The following is a 16246-nucleotide window of genomic DNA, read 5'->3' on the forward strand; positions in this document are numbered from 1 at the left end:
TGTAGTCCTGCCTCCTCTGCTCCCCGGGTCGGGGGGAGGAGGGGCCGACTGCTGGACAGCTGTCCTCTCGGGCTCCCGGCCGGTGGCAGAGGCAGTGCCGAGGCTGTTGCTTCTCCGGACGGTTCTGTGTTCCCTGGTCTCCAGCAACTCCCAGTGGGCGTGAAACATCATCCATCTGCTCCAAGGATCCTAAAATTCCTCCTTGACCCCTAGGAAGCAGGAATTTCCCCGGCCCTTCAGGTTGCTTGCAAACTTCTCCCTTTTTTAATGTATGAAGTTTGAATAACTATGGCAATCTTTGCAGACCTTTTATAATGCAGTTTTCAAAACAGAGAAAAGGATGGGACAGGAGAGGGTGGGCCGTCATCCACTTGACCAGTGTCTCTAATATCTGTACCAAGGACCAACCCGCCCCTGTCAACTTAAATACTACTGATTCCTGTCTTCCTGGTTAGGGAAATACACATATGGCTCAAGAGAAGGGCAAGTTATGAAAAGGGAAGAGACCGTGGAAGGGACCTTAGAGAGTGCCTAGAACTGAAGGAGCCAGCGGGGTCGGGAGCCTTCCTGCGGCTCCGATGGATCCTGCAAGGCCGGGCGAGGATCCTGGGGCCAGTCGTGGCCTGCTGGGGGCGTCACGGTGCAGCAGCAGCCTGACGGGCGCGGGGCCCGTGTTGGGACCGAGGCAGCAGGCTGAGGGGGGCTGGCCGCTGGAGGGTCTCCTTCTGGTGGCCACGAGGGTCCCCATTTAGCCAGGAAGGGATGCGGCATTGTTCCAGGCCACTCTCGCGGCTTCCCCATCGGGGGCTTGGGGCTTAGTGATGAGGGGTCCGGCTCTTGGTTAAGTTTTCATCAGTCACGGTGACTGCCACTGGCTGACCCCGCACCTGGCGAGGTGCGCGCCTCCCTTATTTAATCTCATCGTCACGGCAGTCCTGTGGGTGTCCTTTTGAGGAAACTGAGTCTCAGGAGCCTAATTCCTCTGTGCAGGCCAGGGCCACCTCAGGTGAATTCCACGGGGTCGGGCTGACTCCAGGCTCCCTGCCCTTGCCCTCCCTGCCACAGGGTCTCTCGGGCAGGTGTAAGAAGCTGGGTAGAGTCGCAGCATCACGCCCAGATTTTCTGCAACACGCAGATAGTCTGACTCGGCTCCTTAGACGCGCCTGGACGTGTGGATTGGCCTAACGCAGAGCCCCGGGGCTCCTCTGCCTTCTGAGATAGATAAGCTGTCACGCCACATACGATAACTTACTTCGCAATGCCTTTATTTAGCTAAATGCGCTTTATTTAGCTCATCTTATTTATAAAACTAGAAGTAGTAATGGTGCCGGTGACCCAAGGAACAGCCTGAATTATCTGTAACCTGTATTTATTAGCCCGTTCTGAGCAAAACAAAATTAAAATGTATTTGCGTACCTGGAATTGATCACCGGGGTGATGAATCGTAACGCGATTCATATTCTTTAATGTCACTTACAGGGACGTGACCTGTCGTGGTGGCATGAGGCCACTCTGTTTAGACTTAGTTTAACCACTGATGAGACCTCTCATTTTTCTCTGATTTTAGTGTATGGCAAAAAGGAAAAATAAGTGATAGTGATGAAAACAGGGCTGGGAGGAGGTGGGGTTACAACCCCGCTGTCTTCTGAGAGCTGCTGCAGCGCTAGCCCTGCCTCTTAACTGGAGGCCGATGGACAGGTGGGGCCTGCACACTGCCCGAGGGACACTCTGGGGGGCTCTTCCCTGGCCCCCCACCCCCGGGCTTGGGCCAGAACAAAAGCCTGAAAGCAGAGGGTTCTCGGGGAGAGCCTGAGCTGCAGGGGATCCAAGGTCCCCCAGGGGAGCCGTCACATTGACCGGTCTGAGTGTGAATGTCCAGCCCTCTCTGCACACACGGGACCCAGGAAAAGAAAGCCGTGAAATCCTCAGTGGCGGACAGAAAACAAAGCCTGAAAGGCTGGAAAGTGCGTACCTTGGCTTTGGGTGGGAAACTTGCTATCTGGAAAGTTCTACCATTCCCAGTATTCGTATTTAAATAGGACACAACTCCAATGAAAAATCTCAGCGATGTCTTTTTTAACTGAACAAAATAATCTTAGAGTTTATGTGAAAAGAATGGCCAAGAATTAATTACCAAGGAAGGTGTGGAAAAGGGAACATTTTTTAAGCCACTATAATCCCATTATTATGGTATTGCATGAGGATAGACAAAGAGGCCAGTAGAAAAATATAGAAAATACTGTGGAAACATACAGTAGAATGGCTGACAGAGGTGATGGGAAAAGTATAGTTCATCTAATAAATGGTGTTGACACAACTGCAGATTCATCTGGAAGAAATAAAGCTGAACCCCTATCTTATAAAGAATAGATGGATGGATTAAAGATTTAAATGTAAAAAATAAAAAGTAAAAATCCAAGAACAAGATGATGTCCCTCTTAGGGGTATGAAGTTGGGAAATCCAAAGGAATGACGGACGGAGGGGGTGAAGAGGCAGTTCACAGACAAGGGATATAGGGATATACCACTTTATACCCACAAAGTGGCAAAACACCTAAAAGAGTAATAGCCCCTGTTGCTGGCAGTGATGGCGGGAGGAGACTTTCAGGTACGGGTGATAGAGATGTGAAGAGTTACGGCCTTTTGGAAAGCATCTGGGTAACACCTGTTGACGTTAAAAATGCTTGTCCTTCAGTCCTGCGTCTGGGAACCTTGTCCATAAGAATGAAAGCGCCAGCCCTTAGGATTATTTGCATCTTTTTTAAAGGAAAAAAACCCCACAAAAACCTGGCTATTATGTGAACTTAATCAGCAGCTGAAAGTTTGAATAAATTATGGCATATCCATATTCTGATATGTGCAACTACTTAAAAGAATTAATTGGAGCCAAGCCAGTTGACTCAGAAAGATTCCCAGCAGGTATTTTTGAGTCAGAAGAGTCAAGGTGGACATAAGTCCATGTAGAATGATCCCATTTAAAAAAAAAAGACAGTGACCCAAAAGCTTCCCTATGTATTTCCGTACACCTTTGTGAGTGGGTGTACCTTTGCATATGCAGGTGTGTGTCTGGTCCATTTTCACGTGGCTCCTGTACACTGACCACCTCCTGGGTGCTGGGGCCCAGGTTGTCTGTTCTTCCTGTTTTGAGCACTGTCTCATCCACTCTTGCTGCTGTAACAAAATACCATTGACTGGGTGGCTGTAGCCAGCAGACGTTTGTTGCTCACAGTTCGGAAGGCTGGACGTCCCAGATCAGGGTGGGTGCAGAGCGGTCAGTTTCTGGTGAGGGCCCTCTTCCAGCTTGCAGACAGCCGCTTCCTTGTAGCTTCACTTGGTGGAAGGTTGAGGAGCTCTCTGGGGTCCGTTTTTAAAAGAGCACTAATCCCATTTATGAGGGCTCCACCCTCATGACCTAATCACCTGCTAAAGGCCCTACCTCCTAGTACCGTCACCCAGGGGTTAGGTTTCAACACGTGAGTTTGGTGGGAACACCAGCATTCGGAGCATAGCAGGCACCAGAGCTTTCATTTCGCTTCTAGGACTTCTTTTGCATAATGCTGTGGAGAGTCCTTTTAACCGAGAGCTTTATAAAAGGAGTCTAAAGGACTAGTTAAAATAAATGGACCCACACAACCTAATGAACCCTAGAAAATTTACTAAACATATACGCTCTGTATAGATTATGTACACACTCACATGGACACACGCGTGCACGTACGTGCACACACAGGACACTCCGTGTGTCGTTCAGAGGTGAAGTGAAGCTGACGTGACCCCCCTCCTCCTGATGAGGCCCGAACCCCCGGCTCTCAGTCTCCTGCCCCTCTCAGCATCTTCTGGACCCCTTCCCCACTCCCACAGGCAATGAGCAGCTCACTGTAGCCTTGGCCAGAGAACCGAAGAGCCCATGTTTTTGGAATGAATGAGCGCATAAAGAGTTTCTCAGGGTGAAGCTGCTCAAGTTCAGAGTTTAGAGCGTAGAGTCTTCATTAATGGACATTTATATAAATACATTGGTGCCTAAGTGACTGCACGGGCCGGTGTGTGTGGAGCTTACGGGGAACATGTCCGCTGCAGCTCCAGCTGCCCAGTGCTGGGGGTGGAGGGCGCTAGAGAGGGGATCTGTAGGTGGAAGGTAAGTGCACGCCCCCGTGTCTCTGCCCCTGCCCCTCACTCACATGGTGCTTCGTGACGTCATGGCTGTTTTCTGCATCCTTCCATCATGTCCACACCTGTCTTCTCTCACTCCCCACCCATCCACCCCCCCACACCCACCTTCCAGTCACAATGGCGTCTTGCGGTTTATTGTGTTGTTGCCGTCCCTTTGTGTATTACACAGACATTTCTAAACACTTATGAGCCCCATGCACCTGGAATGTTCCATTCTGCTCTTCCCCCTTGGCGTTTCACAGCCGTATTTCTCGGCTGCCACATTGTCTTTTGAATGATCGACTTTTAATCACTGCCTGGTGTATTTTGATTAATTTTATGTGTTATCTGTTGAAAGGCACATGTGTAAGAAATTTGCAAAGGAGACTGCTTTTATGAAAGCAAAGGACTAGCTCCCCACCCCCAAAATGATTTTATAACCTGGTAAGAATCAGTTCACCTGGTGAGTTTTCTTTCTGACAAACTAAGTTTATCTTAGTTTCGTTAATCCTTCATTTTCCTGCAAACACCACGTTTGGGGAATGAAACTCATTGGAAAGTTAAAATATGGCAGCGTCTTACTGAAGGCTAACATGTGGTCATTTAATATCCTCAGAACTCTTTATGCTCAAGTAATGTCAAGCCTTTTGTTGCTTTTGCTTCAGCTTCTCAGCGGGGTGGGCTGGAGATTGCATTTCTCATGTGAAGGAGGAGGGCTGGGGAGAGAAGGGAGCTGAATGAGATTAGGGCCAGCTGGAGGCCCTGGGGTGCCCCTGTGTGGGTGGACCCCAAACTCACAGCTGCCAGTCGCTGAGCCTTTCCGGGCGAGGGACCCGGAGAGGAGCTCTCTGCACACACCTCCACATGCTCGTCTTTACAGCAGCGCCGACGGGCCGCGCTGTGCCGGCTTCTTAAGAGGCCGTGGGGAGTCCCCGTGAGTCGGCCGAGGTTGGAAACCGGGACGGCTGCACCAGGATCCCGGCTCGGAGCCCGTCTCCGTGACCGGCACCTCTCATCCCGGGACAAACCAAAACAGAAAACGTCTTCTGCTTGTTAATGAAACGAAAAGGGTTGATTTCTAATCCTTTATATCCCCCGTGCATGGTGAAGGAGGATGTGGACCTGCCAGTGGGAGCCGCGTCCATAACGGTCCTCTTCCCGGGCTTCCGTGTAAGGCGTGTGTTAGGAACCCCACGCCAGCCCCGCTCGAGGGTCCCCCTCAGCCCATGGGGGTCCTTGCATCCTGCCTGTGGCTCCCTTATTGAAAGGTGAATAGACGGCATCAGTGGTGCCTGCAGGCCCGGCTGGCTTCCAAGAGAAGCAGCAGAGAAAGGTGGGCGGACACACCTGACTTCTGAAGGCAAAGAGGAGAAGGAAATGATCACATCAGGCGGGTGGGAAAGTGCTGGCAATCCAGCTTTATGCAGAGAGGCAGGGCTCCCCCGTGTCCCCGTCCCAAATTCACAGCCACGTCCACAGTTTCTCAGGCGGGCAGGGAAGGGGCTCCGAGGATCCCAGGATGACAGCACCCGGCCTCCACCACCGGGGAGTGGGAGCTCGGCTGAGGAAAGCTGTCTGCAAAGTGTTACTTTGAGTTTGGAAAGCGGAACCTTGGCTAGTTGGCTAGTTTTAGCGGAACCTTGTGTTTAAATTACAGCAGAGCAGCCCAGCGATGATGACAAAGCCATGTAACCAGAGTGGCTGGGTCCCGTGTGCCAGGCCAGGTCTCGGGGGCATGTGTCCGTGTAAAATCAGGTGTCCCACCGTGGCTGACCACAGCCCTAGCAAGGTGGCCTTTTAAAGGAGATCAGCCTCTTTAGTGACCCCTCCTGAAGAGGTGGGGTACCCACAAAGCGAAGGTGGTGGACAGGCCTCCTGGCTGCCCCCCGCACCTGCTGGACTGGGGTGCAGCTCCCTGCCCGCTGCCCTGTGTCTTGACCCCGGGGTAGATGCTCCTTCCGGGGCCAGGCTTCCTCACAGCCCCCCAGGCCCAGCCTCTCTCAGGTCACAGCTCACTAAAGGACGCCCCTTCAGGACCTTTGCTCCCCCTGAGGGCCACCTCCTTGACCTTGAGGACGCCTCCTTTCTGCCCTCGCTCACACCTGATGGATTGGTTCATCTGAGCCCCGTGTAGCGGAAACCCCAGAAAGCACCCAGCAGGGGAGAAGTGGGAGCCGGGGGCCACCTGGGAGGGGATATGTGGTGGCACCGCAGGCGCATGGAGTCCTGTCTGCTGCCCCTTGTGTTTTAAGGAACAAGTCACCTGTTACTCAGGTCCCCATAACAGGACGGCCCCGGCTGCCCTGCGGCACTTTTCTGGAAGTGTGGATGCCTCCTTAAGGAGCACCTTGAGCTAGTTTTGGGCGGGGGGTGGGGGGTTGACGTGATTTGCACATAGTAAAGTGCTCAGATCTGCGGTGTCTAGCCTAGCAAATATTTGCATGCTCACCCGGGAAATCACCCAGGTTAAGGTCTGGTCCCCGTCACTGTTGCCCTTCCCTAGGTGATGAATGTCACCTGGACTTATTCATTTCCCTCCTCCGGAGCTTCGTAAACAGAGTCCTCCCATTTGTGCTCCTTTGTGTCAGGCTAATTTTGTTTCGAGGTTCATCCTCGTCCTTGTGTGGACCTGTAACTTGTAGTCAATGGTATAAATCCAGCAGGATGAATCCATTCTTCCGTTCTGGGCAGGTGGGCCCCCATGCTGCCCGGCTGCTCTGAGCAGTCGTCTCTGGGTGGCCCGGTACAGGCTGTGTCGGCTGTGTCTGTGCTCAGGGGGAGATGGCCGCTAGGGAGCTGGAGGAACCGTCCTCATTGGCAGGCACTCAGTGGGTCCCCTAGACACACCGCCCCAGAGGTGCCGTATCCCCCTAGAACGCAGTCACCCTAGGACAGCTGTAAGGAGAGGGGCGGCTGAGCCCCACCTGAGCGCACTCTCTCTCTCTCTGGCTTCTGTCCTCCCCATGGATGTCCCAGGGTGAGCTGCACAGCTACTGCACGGCTTCATATGAGGGGGAGGTCGGATTCCACAGCCAGAGCCCAAAAGCCGGGGACACCCCCGCTCAGCAGCTCCCAGACAACGGGACCGACTGTGGCTGGGCCCCATTTGGTGAGTTCTCCGTCTGTGCCCTTGCTTTCGTCCCGTGGCTGAGGCTGGCCATCCCTGCGGGCCTCCTCCACAGGTGGCAGTCCCCGAGCTGGCTGGCTGATCTCCGCAGCGGTGATGATGCTGTCAGAAGCAGCTGCGCCTCCAGGTGCAAACTAACCTCTCCTCCCAGCAAACCAGCCTCGCACCTTCAGCTGCTGCACGTTTCCCGTGCGCGTGTGCAGGGGTGTCGCTCAGTGGTCAGATCTGCTGCAGGTTGCATTTGTCCAAGCTGGAGGTTAGGACTTACAGAGCGTAAGCTGTGGGTGGAGAGATGAGAGCAATCTCAGAGCTGTGGTGTGGGGCTGGCCTGGGGGGCCCGAACCAAAGCCGGGGTAACATGTGAAACAGAACAGAACCCACAAGCTCACCACCAGCAATGGGGATTTGACCTGATGGGAGTAACGTTTATGTAGCGATTGTTGGAAACATGGTGACTTGATTTCCAGTTGCTGTATTTTCTGTGTTCCCTTCTGAGGACACCGCCCAGACGTAGAGAGCAGAGGTCTCGTACGTCATTGTACCTCTCCCGGACATAAATTGGTGTTTAATGAAAAGTAAACAATACCCTCCTTTTCCTGTTGCTTTTCGCCCCACGTAGATCAGGACAACTTCCAGCAGCTGCTCGGTGCCCTGGACTACTCCTTCCTGTGTGCGTACGCTGTTGGCATGTACCTGAGGTAGGTCTGGCTAAGACTGCAAGACCCAGGTGGTCCGCTGGGTGCAGAGCGCAGCTCAGGTACGGCTGAAGACGCGGCCCCGCCCGCAGGTGGCTGGTCCTCCGGTGTCTCCTCAGAGACAAGTGTGAGGTGGAAGCCAGCACACGGCCCGGGTGTCCTGCAGATCGGGCAGACTGTCCTCGGATGGCTTTCCTGGCCCCGGGGTTGGATGCACCGTGAGCCCTGCCGGGACCCGGTCTCTCAGGAGCAGGGCCCTGGCAGGTCCCCACCCGGTGAGCATGGCAGAGCCTCCTCTGGTTTCAGGGGCCGCCGTCTCTTTCCTAACCCCGCCTGGCATCAGAGCAGTTCACACAGCGGGTGCTTGGCGTGTCCACCTGGATGGCCCGCTAGGCCGGAACAGAGCCTCCCCTGAGTGCCAGAGGCCGTCCTGCCTGGCGGTGGGAGGTGTGGACCCCAGAGGCACGTTGCTGGGATTCGATCCCGGCTTGACGGCCCGCTTGGGTGGCTTTGGACGAGTTACCGCACCTCCTTGGGCCTTAGTTTCCCCTTCGCAAAATGGGGGAAACAGTAGTTCTTAACTCACAGGAGTGTGGTGAGGTTTAACTGAGTTAATACGTGCAGAATGCTCAGAACAGGGCTTGGCCCGTGCCGTGTTCCCAGTGCCTGTTACGTACGATCGTTAGCCCATTGCGGTACGCGGACCTCTCACTGTTGTGGCCTCTCCCATTGCGGAGCACAGGCTCCGGACGCGCAGGCTCAGCAGCCATGGCTCACGGGCCCAGCCGCTCCGCGGCATGTGGGATCTTCCCAGACCGGGGCACGAAGCCGTGTCCCCTGCATCGGCAGGCGGACCGTCAACCACTGCGCCACCAGGGAAGCCCCGTTAACCCATTCTTGATCCAGCTCTGAATTGGCCTAGGGAGGTGGTAAACATTAGTGGGTAATAACAGGACATGCAGTTGGCCGGTTAAAAACTGCTACTGTGTCAGTCCAGCCAGGTTTAACAGGAAAAACAAAACAAAACTTACAGGGACTAAGGCCTTTAGTCCAAAGAGGGCTTTGTTCAGAGACACAGAGTTTCAGAGCTTTGGGAATCTCTGGAATCCCTGTAAACGTTTACCTTCTTCCCTGAGATCCACCCAGACTGTGTTATCACCGAGACCTGGACCCCCTCCCCAGCTCAGGCCCGTCTGGTGTCTGGTACCCAGGCAGGTGGTTTCTGCTGATGGAGTGGCTGTCACCCCTTTGTTGAACTTGCACATCTGCATGGAGCTGCAGGGCTTGTCCGAGTGCGGAATGAATAATATGGATGCAGCACAGAACGGGAGCCCAGCTGCAGAGAAGGACGGTGTAAGCCTCAGGCGCCTTAGGGCGTGGGCTGCAACCGGGCTGCCAGCCGTATTCCATCCTGCGGTCAAATATTTATGTTCTAAAAACCGCAGTTTTATGGACACCAATAATCAATAATATAAAAAGACCCCAAGGTTGGAGTGTGTTTTTCTCAGTTACTAGAAAACACTAGTTAAAGGTGGTTCTCAGCGGGGAGTGATGTCTGCTAGGAAGCATTTAGCAATATCTGGAGATAGTTTTGGTCGTCTCAGCTGGAGAAGGGGGTGCTACTGGCATCTAGTGGGCAGAGACCGGGGGTGCCGCTAAGTGTGCTACAGGACACAAGACAGCCCCTCGCCACAAAGAACTACCCGGCCCAACATGCCGGGGGTGCTGAGGCTAAGAAACCTGGTTTGAATAAAGTGGTTTCGTTATTGCTTACTTATTGGCAAAGATCGTTCTTCATGCAACTCGCCAACGAAGGTTCTTATTAAATAATTTTATTCTATTGTGAAATAGCATTATGTATTTCATAATAACCTAATGTGAAACCCACAGTGGACTCGTGACGGGGATGAGGGTGTACCCTGCCTCCTTGCGTGCTTCCTGGCATGGCTTCTTAGTGACATCATGACATTGCTAGTGAGATGGATGGTGTCAGTGTACCAGATAACTCAGACGTGGTGGCACCTTCGCTAACCCAGGTCATTGCTGGCAGGTTCAAGCAGGTGTGGCGTGGCCTTTATTACCTGTAGGAGCCTGATACGACGTGGAATGCTGTCCATTCCATTAGGCCTTTTCTTTAAAACTTTAAAATAGAGACCAAATTGAGTCCCAGTATGGTCTAGCAAGACCAGAGGACGTTTGTAAGCCCCGGCCGATGGCACTAGCTTGCAGGAGGCCCATCTAACTCTGGCACCTACTCTGTGACCTTGGGCAGGTCAGCCAGCTCCTCTGGGACATGTTCCCTCTTCTCTGAAGTGAGCAGGATGAAGTGGATAATTCCTTTAGCTCTGGAATGCTCTCGAGTTTGTATGTGATCAGTTTCTACTCAGCTTAAAATTTGACCTGAATGCTGTTTGCAATTTTAAATTACTTCCTCTGCTTTAGAGTTTAATAGGTCATCTGTGTGATACTAGGTTGATCTTTTTTTTTTCTTTGGTAAATTCTGAAGGAAGATCTCTCTGGGGTATTTGTTCTTGAGACGAAAGACCAGAATTTTGGAGCTGGTTCCCAGGGTACTGTTCACAGGCAGGCAGGCAGGCGTCATCCTTCATTACGTTTCATATTTATCTGACTCCTAGAATGAGACCCACAGAGTGTATGTAAAGATTGCAAAAGGCTCACAGTCATTTGTGATTGTTCTCCAGCTCTTTATTCACTTAATAAGTCACAGTGTCAAGCTGTTCCATAGTGACATGTCCTACAAGGCAGTAAAGGACGTATTTCATATGGCATTGGGTAGTGAGGTGTGATGGTGGTAAAGGCCTGTTGAATGTATGTCCCAGTATGAAACTGGAGATTTTCACCCTCCCCGGCAGCACTGGAGCTGTTTGATTGAGCACCCACTACCTTGCCAGACACTTAACCAAATGTATCTCGTTTGAGCACCCAGGCAGCTCTAGGAAGCAGTTCTCCAGAGAGACTAGCTCTTCATGGCGTCACGTTGCTGTTCAAAGGGAGCATGGAGGCTTTGCCCCACGTTTCAGACTTTACCTTAAGGAAAAGGCTCTGTCCTTAAACCAGATGACGGTGCTTGTGGCCAGAGGGTCGTTGGCAAGAGCGCCTCTGGCCTGGCCACTGATGCAGCGGCTAAATGCCAGCCCGGGGGCCAAGAGACGTGCTCAAGGTCACAGGTGACCCCTTTTCGTATTTGTCTACAGTTCGACACTTGAAATCTTAAAAATACTCTATACGTTCACTGGCTGTTGTTTATATAAAACAGGATTAGCCAGCAGGACATGGTTTTGGTTTTGTTTTTTTAATTGGCAGATATCATATATGTCAGAGTGTTTCAGTTTTATTATTTGACAGTGACTTTTTTGTTTTGTTTTGTTTTGGTTTTGTTTTTTTTTTGTTTCTTGCGGTACGCGGGCCTCTCACTGTTGTGGCCTCTCCCGTTGCGGAGCACAGGCTCCAGACACACAGGCTCAGCGGCCATGGCTCACGGGCCCAGCCGCTCCACGGCATGTGGGATCTTCCCGGACCGGGGCACGAACCCGTGTCCCCTGCATCGGCAGGCGGACTCTCAACCGCTGCGCCACCAGGGAAGCCCTTGACAGTGACTTTTGTTAGAAATAGAAAGTCTTAAAAGGTGTTGCCAGTTTCTGGTTAATAAATGCTCCATTGAAAAATGATTGTGATTAAAATTTACTGGAAATCGGAGTGCCTTCAAGTTCTAAAAGCTCAGAGCCTGAAAGCATCCAGCAAGGAATCGCTGGGTCGTTTACATTATGGGTGTGTTTGTTTTCTCACATTTGTCTTTCTTTTTTCTCTGTCCCCAGTGGCATAATAGGGGAGCGCCTGCCCATTAGGTATTACCTGACTTTCGGAATGGTGGCCAGTGGTGCTTTTACTGCCCTGTTTGGGGTAGGGTATTTCTACAACATCCACAGTTTTGGATTCTACGTGGTGACCCAGGTAAGGTCTGGTCCACGGCTCACCATGTATGGGATTTCCATGATGAGCCAGACGGGGTGTTAATGTCACGGGTCCCAGGCTCTGCCAGGAGAGAACATGGCAGGTGGTGGGAGTGGGCGCAGAACTGCGTCCTGGCTGAGGTCAGGGTCAGCGCTGGCACATCCAGCCCCCTTTCCCTCCTCTGCTCTGAAATTCCAGCAGCCGTGAAGTGTTTCTTAGTTTCAGGAGTTTCCGCCTAAAGAATCCTATTTGTCGGTACCCCAGCAGGGGGCTTGAGGCATGAAGCCCTTCTGAGTCCTTCTGCCTTAATTTAGGTACATTTGAGATGTTCTGTCTTGTGTCAGACTTGACCGCTCTGGGGTTGGGGGGATGAGGGGCGTGGTGAGGGGAGGAGGTTGAGGGGACTTGGGGATTGTCAGGGGATGCAGGGGAGTGAGGGCCAGCCCTTCCCGCGGGGCTCAGTGGTTCCAGGAACTCTTGGATCTGCCCCTCCCCACAGCCCTGTGGATAATATTGGCTAGAAATGGAAAATGACTTGAAACAATGATGCTCAGCTTCCGAGGCTCTCCAGACACAGCCCAGGGAGATGTGGCAAGGTCATCAGGGCAAATCGTATGTAATTTGCTTTTAAAATTTTCACCATAGGACCTGAAAGAGTTTGGCTCTTTTCATTACCAAAGCGATGCCCACTTTATGATGATACAGAAAATCAGAGAGAAGGAAAAAACCTATTTCCCAGAGTCCCAGCACGTTCCCGGAGGGAAGGCTGAGCTGGCTGGCCCTGAGGCCGGACCAGGGGCTCCCAGTCGGCCTCTGGAAGCTGGTCCTTCCCCGCGGCAGTTGGAGGAGGCTGCCCCTGAGGCCCCTGAGACTAAAGCAGAGCCAGTTGCTGATACACTTCCTAAATCCCTTCTTCAAACAAAAGCTCGGGGCGCTCTTGGCAAGTTGGAGAAATCATTTCTCTAGGTTCTGCTCCCTTCGGTGGTTAGCAACAGGACCTTCTTCGTGACATAAGAAGGGAAGACGTGCAATTTGCAAGCCGCCCTTATGGTATCATCACAGTTCTGTACAAAGGAGAGGGTTTTCTCTTTGCATAAGGTTTTAGCTTGGAAAGAGAATGGACAGCTCGGCCCCAAGCTGTCGACGGTAGTTCATCTCCGAGCAAGAGATTTTCTTTTCTTTCTTTTCCTCTACTTTAAAATTTTCACAATAGGCACGTACGACTCTCGTGGTAAGATATATGCGTATATTGTTAAAATACACGTCTGGCCGTCGAGGCTCACATCGAATCGGGTTCTGCCCCTTCCTTTTGTGAGAGTCCCCGCTGGGCGCCCAAACCCCTGAGGCCAGGCTCCCGGGTGTGGGTGTCCCCCCTCAGCGGGCTCTTCCTTTGCCCTCTGTCACAGATTGTCAACGGACTGGTACAGACCACCGGCTGGCCCAGCGTCGTCACCTGCCTCGGCAACTGGTTTGGAAAAGGGAGGTAAGGAAGGCAGCCCTGCTTCCAGCAGCGTTCATTTTCAGAAGATTCTGATGAAAACCAGACCGCTTTATGTTTAGTTTTTCTTTAGATTCATTACAGAAAAAAACACGTCAGTCTACTATATGAAATAAGATGACTGAAACCTCTGGGTCTTGAGGGTCTAAAATTCAGGCAGGCCTCTGTTTCAGGAGATGCCACCCCCGTTGTGGGCAGGGTGGAGTCTGGGTCATCTGTGCAGCCAGCCAGCAGCCCGGGCCTCACCTGGCCTCCTGGGAAGCTGGGAGAAGTGCAGTCAGGGCCTTGCCCCAGGCCTTTCGAAGCAGAAGCTACATTTTCACAGGACTGAAAGGCACAGGGAAGTGTGACCTGTCCAGGTCACCCAGGGCCTGGTAGCAGAGCTGTACCCAGCCTCCGGTGACCTCACTGCGGTCAGATTCCATCGTAACGTCTGTGTGACAGGCAGCACGGCCGGGCCCACGGTTAGGAAGTGGTCGAAGATGCCGGACAAGATGGGGAAAAACTAAAGCAGGAAACTCACTCCTCCAGCCTTACTTAGCCTCGTTCATCTGGCAGGTTCTTCAGCGTGAACTTTGGTTAATGGGGTATTTCATCAACTGATCATATTTAGATTGCAAAGGCACAAATTTAAATTTGGGGCCTTCCAAGAATTCTAGGAAAAGGCCTCTTCCTTCTTTTAGTCATAAAATGAATAAGCTCAGAGACATGTAATTATGCAGCTGGAGGTAAGTGAAGATACTGTCCTCCTGTAAACACCCCTGGTCCCAAGCCTTGCAGGGGTGGTGTGTCGCACTGCCTGTTTACTTCTCCACCAGCTCTTACGCCGTGCAGGCACTGTTGTAACCCCACGTCCTGATCCGTGTAAGCCCCGAGACATCATTTGCCCCCTTGTGTTTTGCTGTGTTGCAGGCGAGGTTTGATCATGGGGGTCTGGAATTCCCACACGTCTGTGGGCAACATTCTGGGGTCCTTGATCGCTGGCTGCTGGGTGTCCACGTGCTGGGGCCTGTCCTTCATCGTGCCTGGGGCCATCGTGGCAGCCATGGGGGTAGTATGCTTTCTCTTTCTCATTGAACGTAAGTACCGGTGGGCGATGACCTCTCCCTGGGAGGGCCTTGCGGGGCTGCGGGGGGTGCGGCGAGTTTAGGAGAAGAGGCTGCTGCCGCTTCATCCCAGGCGGGGATGGGGTTGTCCGGCGCTCCTTTTGCCAGGAAGACTTCCTTCTTAGGTATAGGCTTCCCCGATGAGCTGTTGCTCTCCTGTTCTTGCTGGATTTTCTGCTGTTTCCTGATCTCTGGAGTAACCAGTGTTGACACTCCTCCCGCCCTGTCCTCTGGCCCCACGGCACTGGGCATGCGTGGTCTTCTGCCACGCTGCTCGCCGCCCAGCCCACGTGGCTGCACCTGCTCGCGTCATTCCTGCTGCCACAAACTGAAATGGGCCTCACCGGCTTGTTTGCCTTCTGATAAGATATAGCCTTGTCAGTGTTTTCAAACCACGACATGACTTAAGATCATATACCTTAATTAGGTAGTGTTGTACCAGAAAATCCAAGCCTTCGTTCCATCCTAGACTCAATCCCAGGCTTTTGTTTTAACTGAATTTTCAATTCATTTTTTGAATAGAAGTCGGCAGGACAGGCATTGCTAACGATTACTGATGATAGAGACGCAGGTGCCGCTTTAGCTGCTACGCGTCAGGGTGCGCTAAGCCCACGAGCTATTCTGATGCGTTGTGTTTCGCGTTTGCCTCTTGGATTCGTCTTAAAGCAAAATGAGATCGTGTGGCACTAGATGGCTCCCACTGTCAGCTCCCAGGTGGGGATGCTCGGAGTCCGATGACCTCATCCCTGGGAAGCGCTAACTGTAGCTTCAGCTTTGTGTTCGGAGTTGCCGGTTTTATCTTCCCAAAGGTTAGGGCGCTGTGAAGTCTCCCACTCTTTTTGCTTGTTACGAATGCTAACCTTTTCGTTTTTAAAATAACCGCCATTTAGTGGAGCACACCTGAGGTTCTCAGGCCAGCGTTGTGCTGTCAGTGAAGAAGGAAGCCAGGGTTAGATGAGGAATCAGACGCCCCCCTCCCCTGGGTGTGAGCAGAGGGCACGGGGTCGCTCAGCTTCCATCTTCACCGTTTTCTCCAGGGGCCCAGTAAGCTTTTAGCAACATCTCGAAATGGCCCAAACAAGTGGATTGTTAAACAGATGGGGGCGCGGGGGGCGGGGGGAGGGTGGGTATCGTGACTTCCTTGCCGACATGCCGACCTGTGGCACCAACTGTCGCTTGTGTGTCACCGGAGTTCCAGGAAGGGTCATCGAGACACCTGGACTCTCCAGGGGCTGCTTCCACACTGTCACCTGGACAAGGACGCGCTTCCTCTATGTTAGTGCAGGGACACCCCCCACCCCCGCCCCTGCGTGCCTTCGGCCCGAGGTCCAGAGTCCACGGTGGCTTTTATTCTCTTCCTCAACTGATAAAGGGGCGGCTCTGGGGAAAGGGGCGGAGTGACAAGGAGCGGAGGGCGTGGCAGTGGACGGGAACTTGTTTGCTGGCCCGGCCAGGGCTCTCAGCGCCAACACCGTTCAGCTCAGTCATCCTGGGCGGGGCAGTATTTCCAAGAACGCGGAAGCCCTGGTTCGGTCGTTTATAGTAAAATGAGCGCATCCTCTCGCGCTGAGCCGCCGCTCCTGTAGCTTCCAAGGGGGCGCGAGGCTGGGGGGCTCTCCTGGCGCTGCTTTCCCACCGCTGACCATCCTCTCACCCCCCCTCCTGTTTCCATGGTGACCGTGGGGCTCTGCCTCCGTCC

General features: G+C 52.9%; 1 protein-coding gene across 7 annotated transcripts in view; it reads left to right on the forward strand.

Moving 5' to 3' along the window:
- SLC37A1 (solute carrier family 37 member 1) overlaps positions 1–16246 on the forward strand; it is a 66070-nt gene that overhangs the window by 14001 nt on the left and 35823 nt on the right. For 3 of the 7 annotated variants that reach the window (XM_024758420.1, XM_024758425.1, XM_024758423.1), the window contains exons 4-8: positions 7117–7258; positions 7896–7974; positions 11808–11943; positions 13350–13426; positions 14354–14520. In XM_024758420.1, coding sequence (XP_024614188.1) covers positions 7117–7258; positions 7896–7974; positions 11808–11943; positions 13350–13426; positions 14354–14520 — 601 coding nt within the window. The remainder of the gene's footprint in view (positions 1–7116; positions 7259–7895; positions 7975–11807; positions 11944–13349; positions 13427–14353; positions 14521–16246) is intronic. The other 4 variants (XM_024758421.1, XM_024758426.1, XM_024758424.1 and 1 more) reach the window with 2 other exon arrangements.

Source organism: Neophocaena asiaeorientalis, unplaced genomic scaffold, assembly GCF_003031525.2.
Source record: "Neophocaena asiaeorientalis asiaeorientalis breed wild unplaced genomic scaffold, Neophocaena_asiaeorientalis_V1.1 scaffold45, whole genome shotgun sequence".
NCBI classification, from domain to species: domain Eukaryota; kingdom Metazoa; phylum Chordata; class Mammalia; order Artiodactyla; family Phocoenidae; genus Neophocaena; species Neophocaena asiaeorientalis.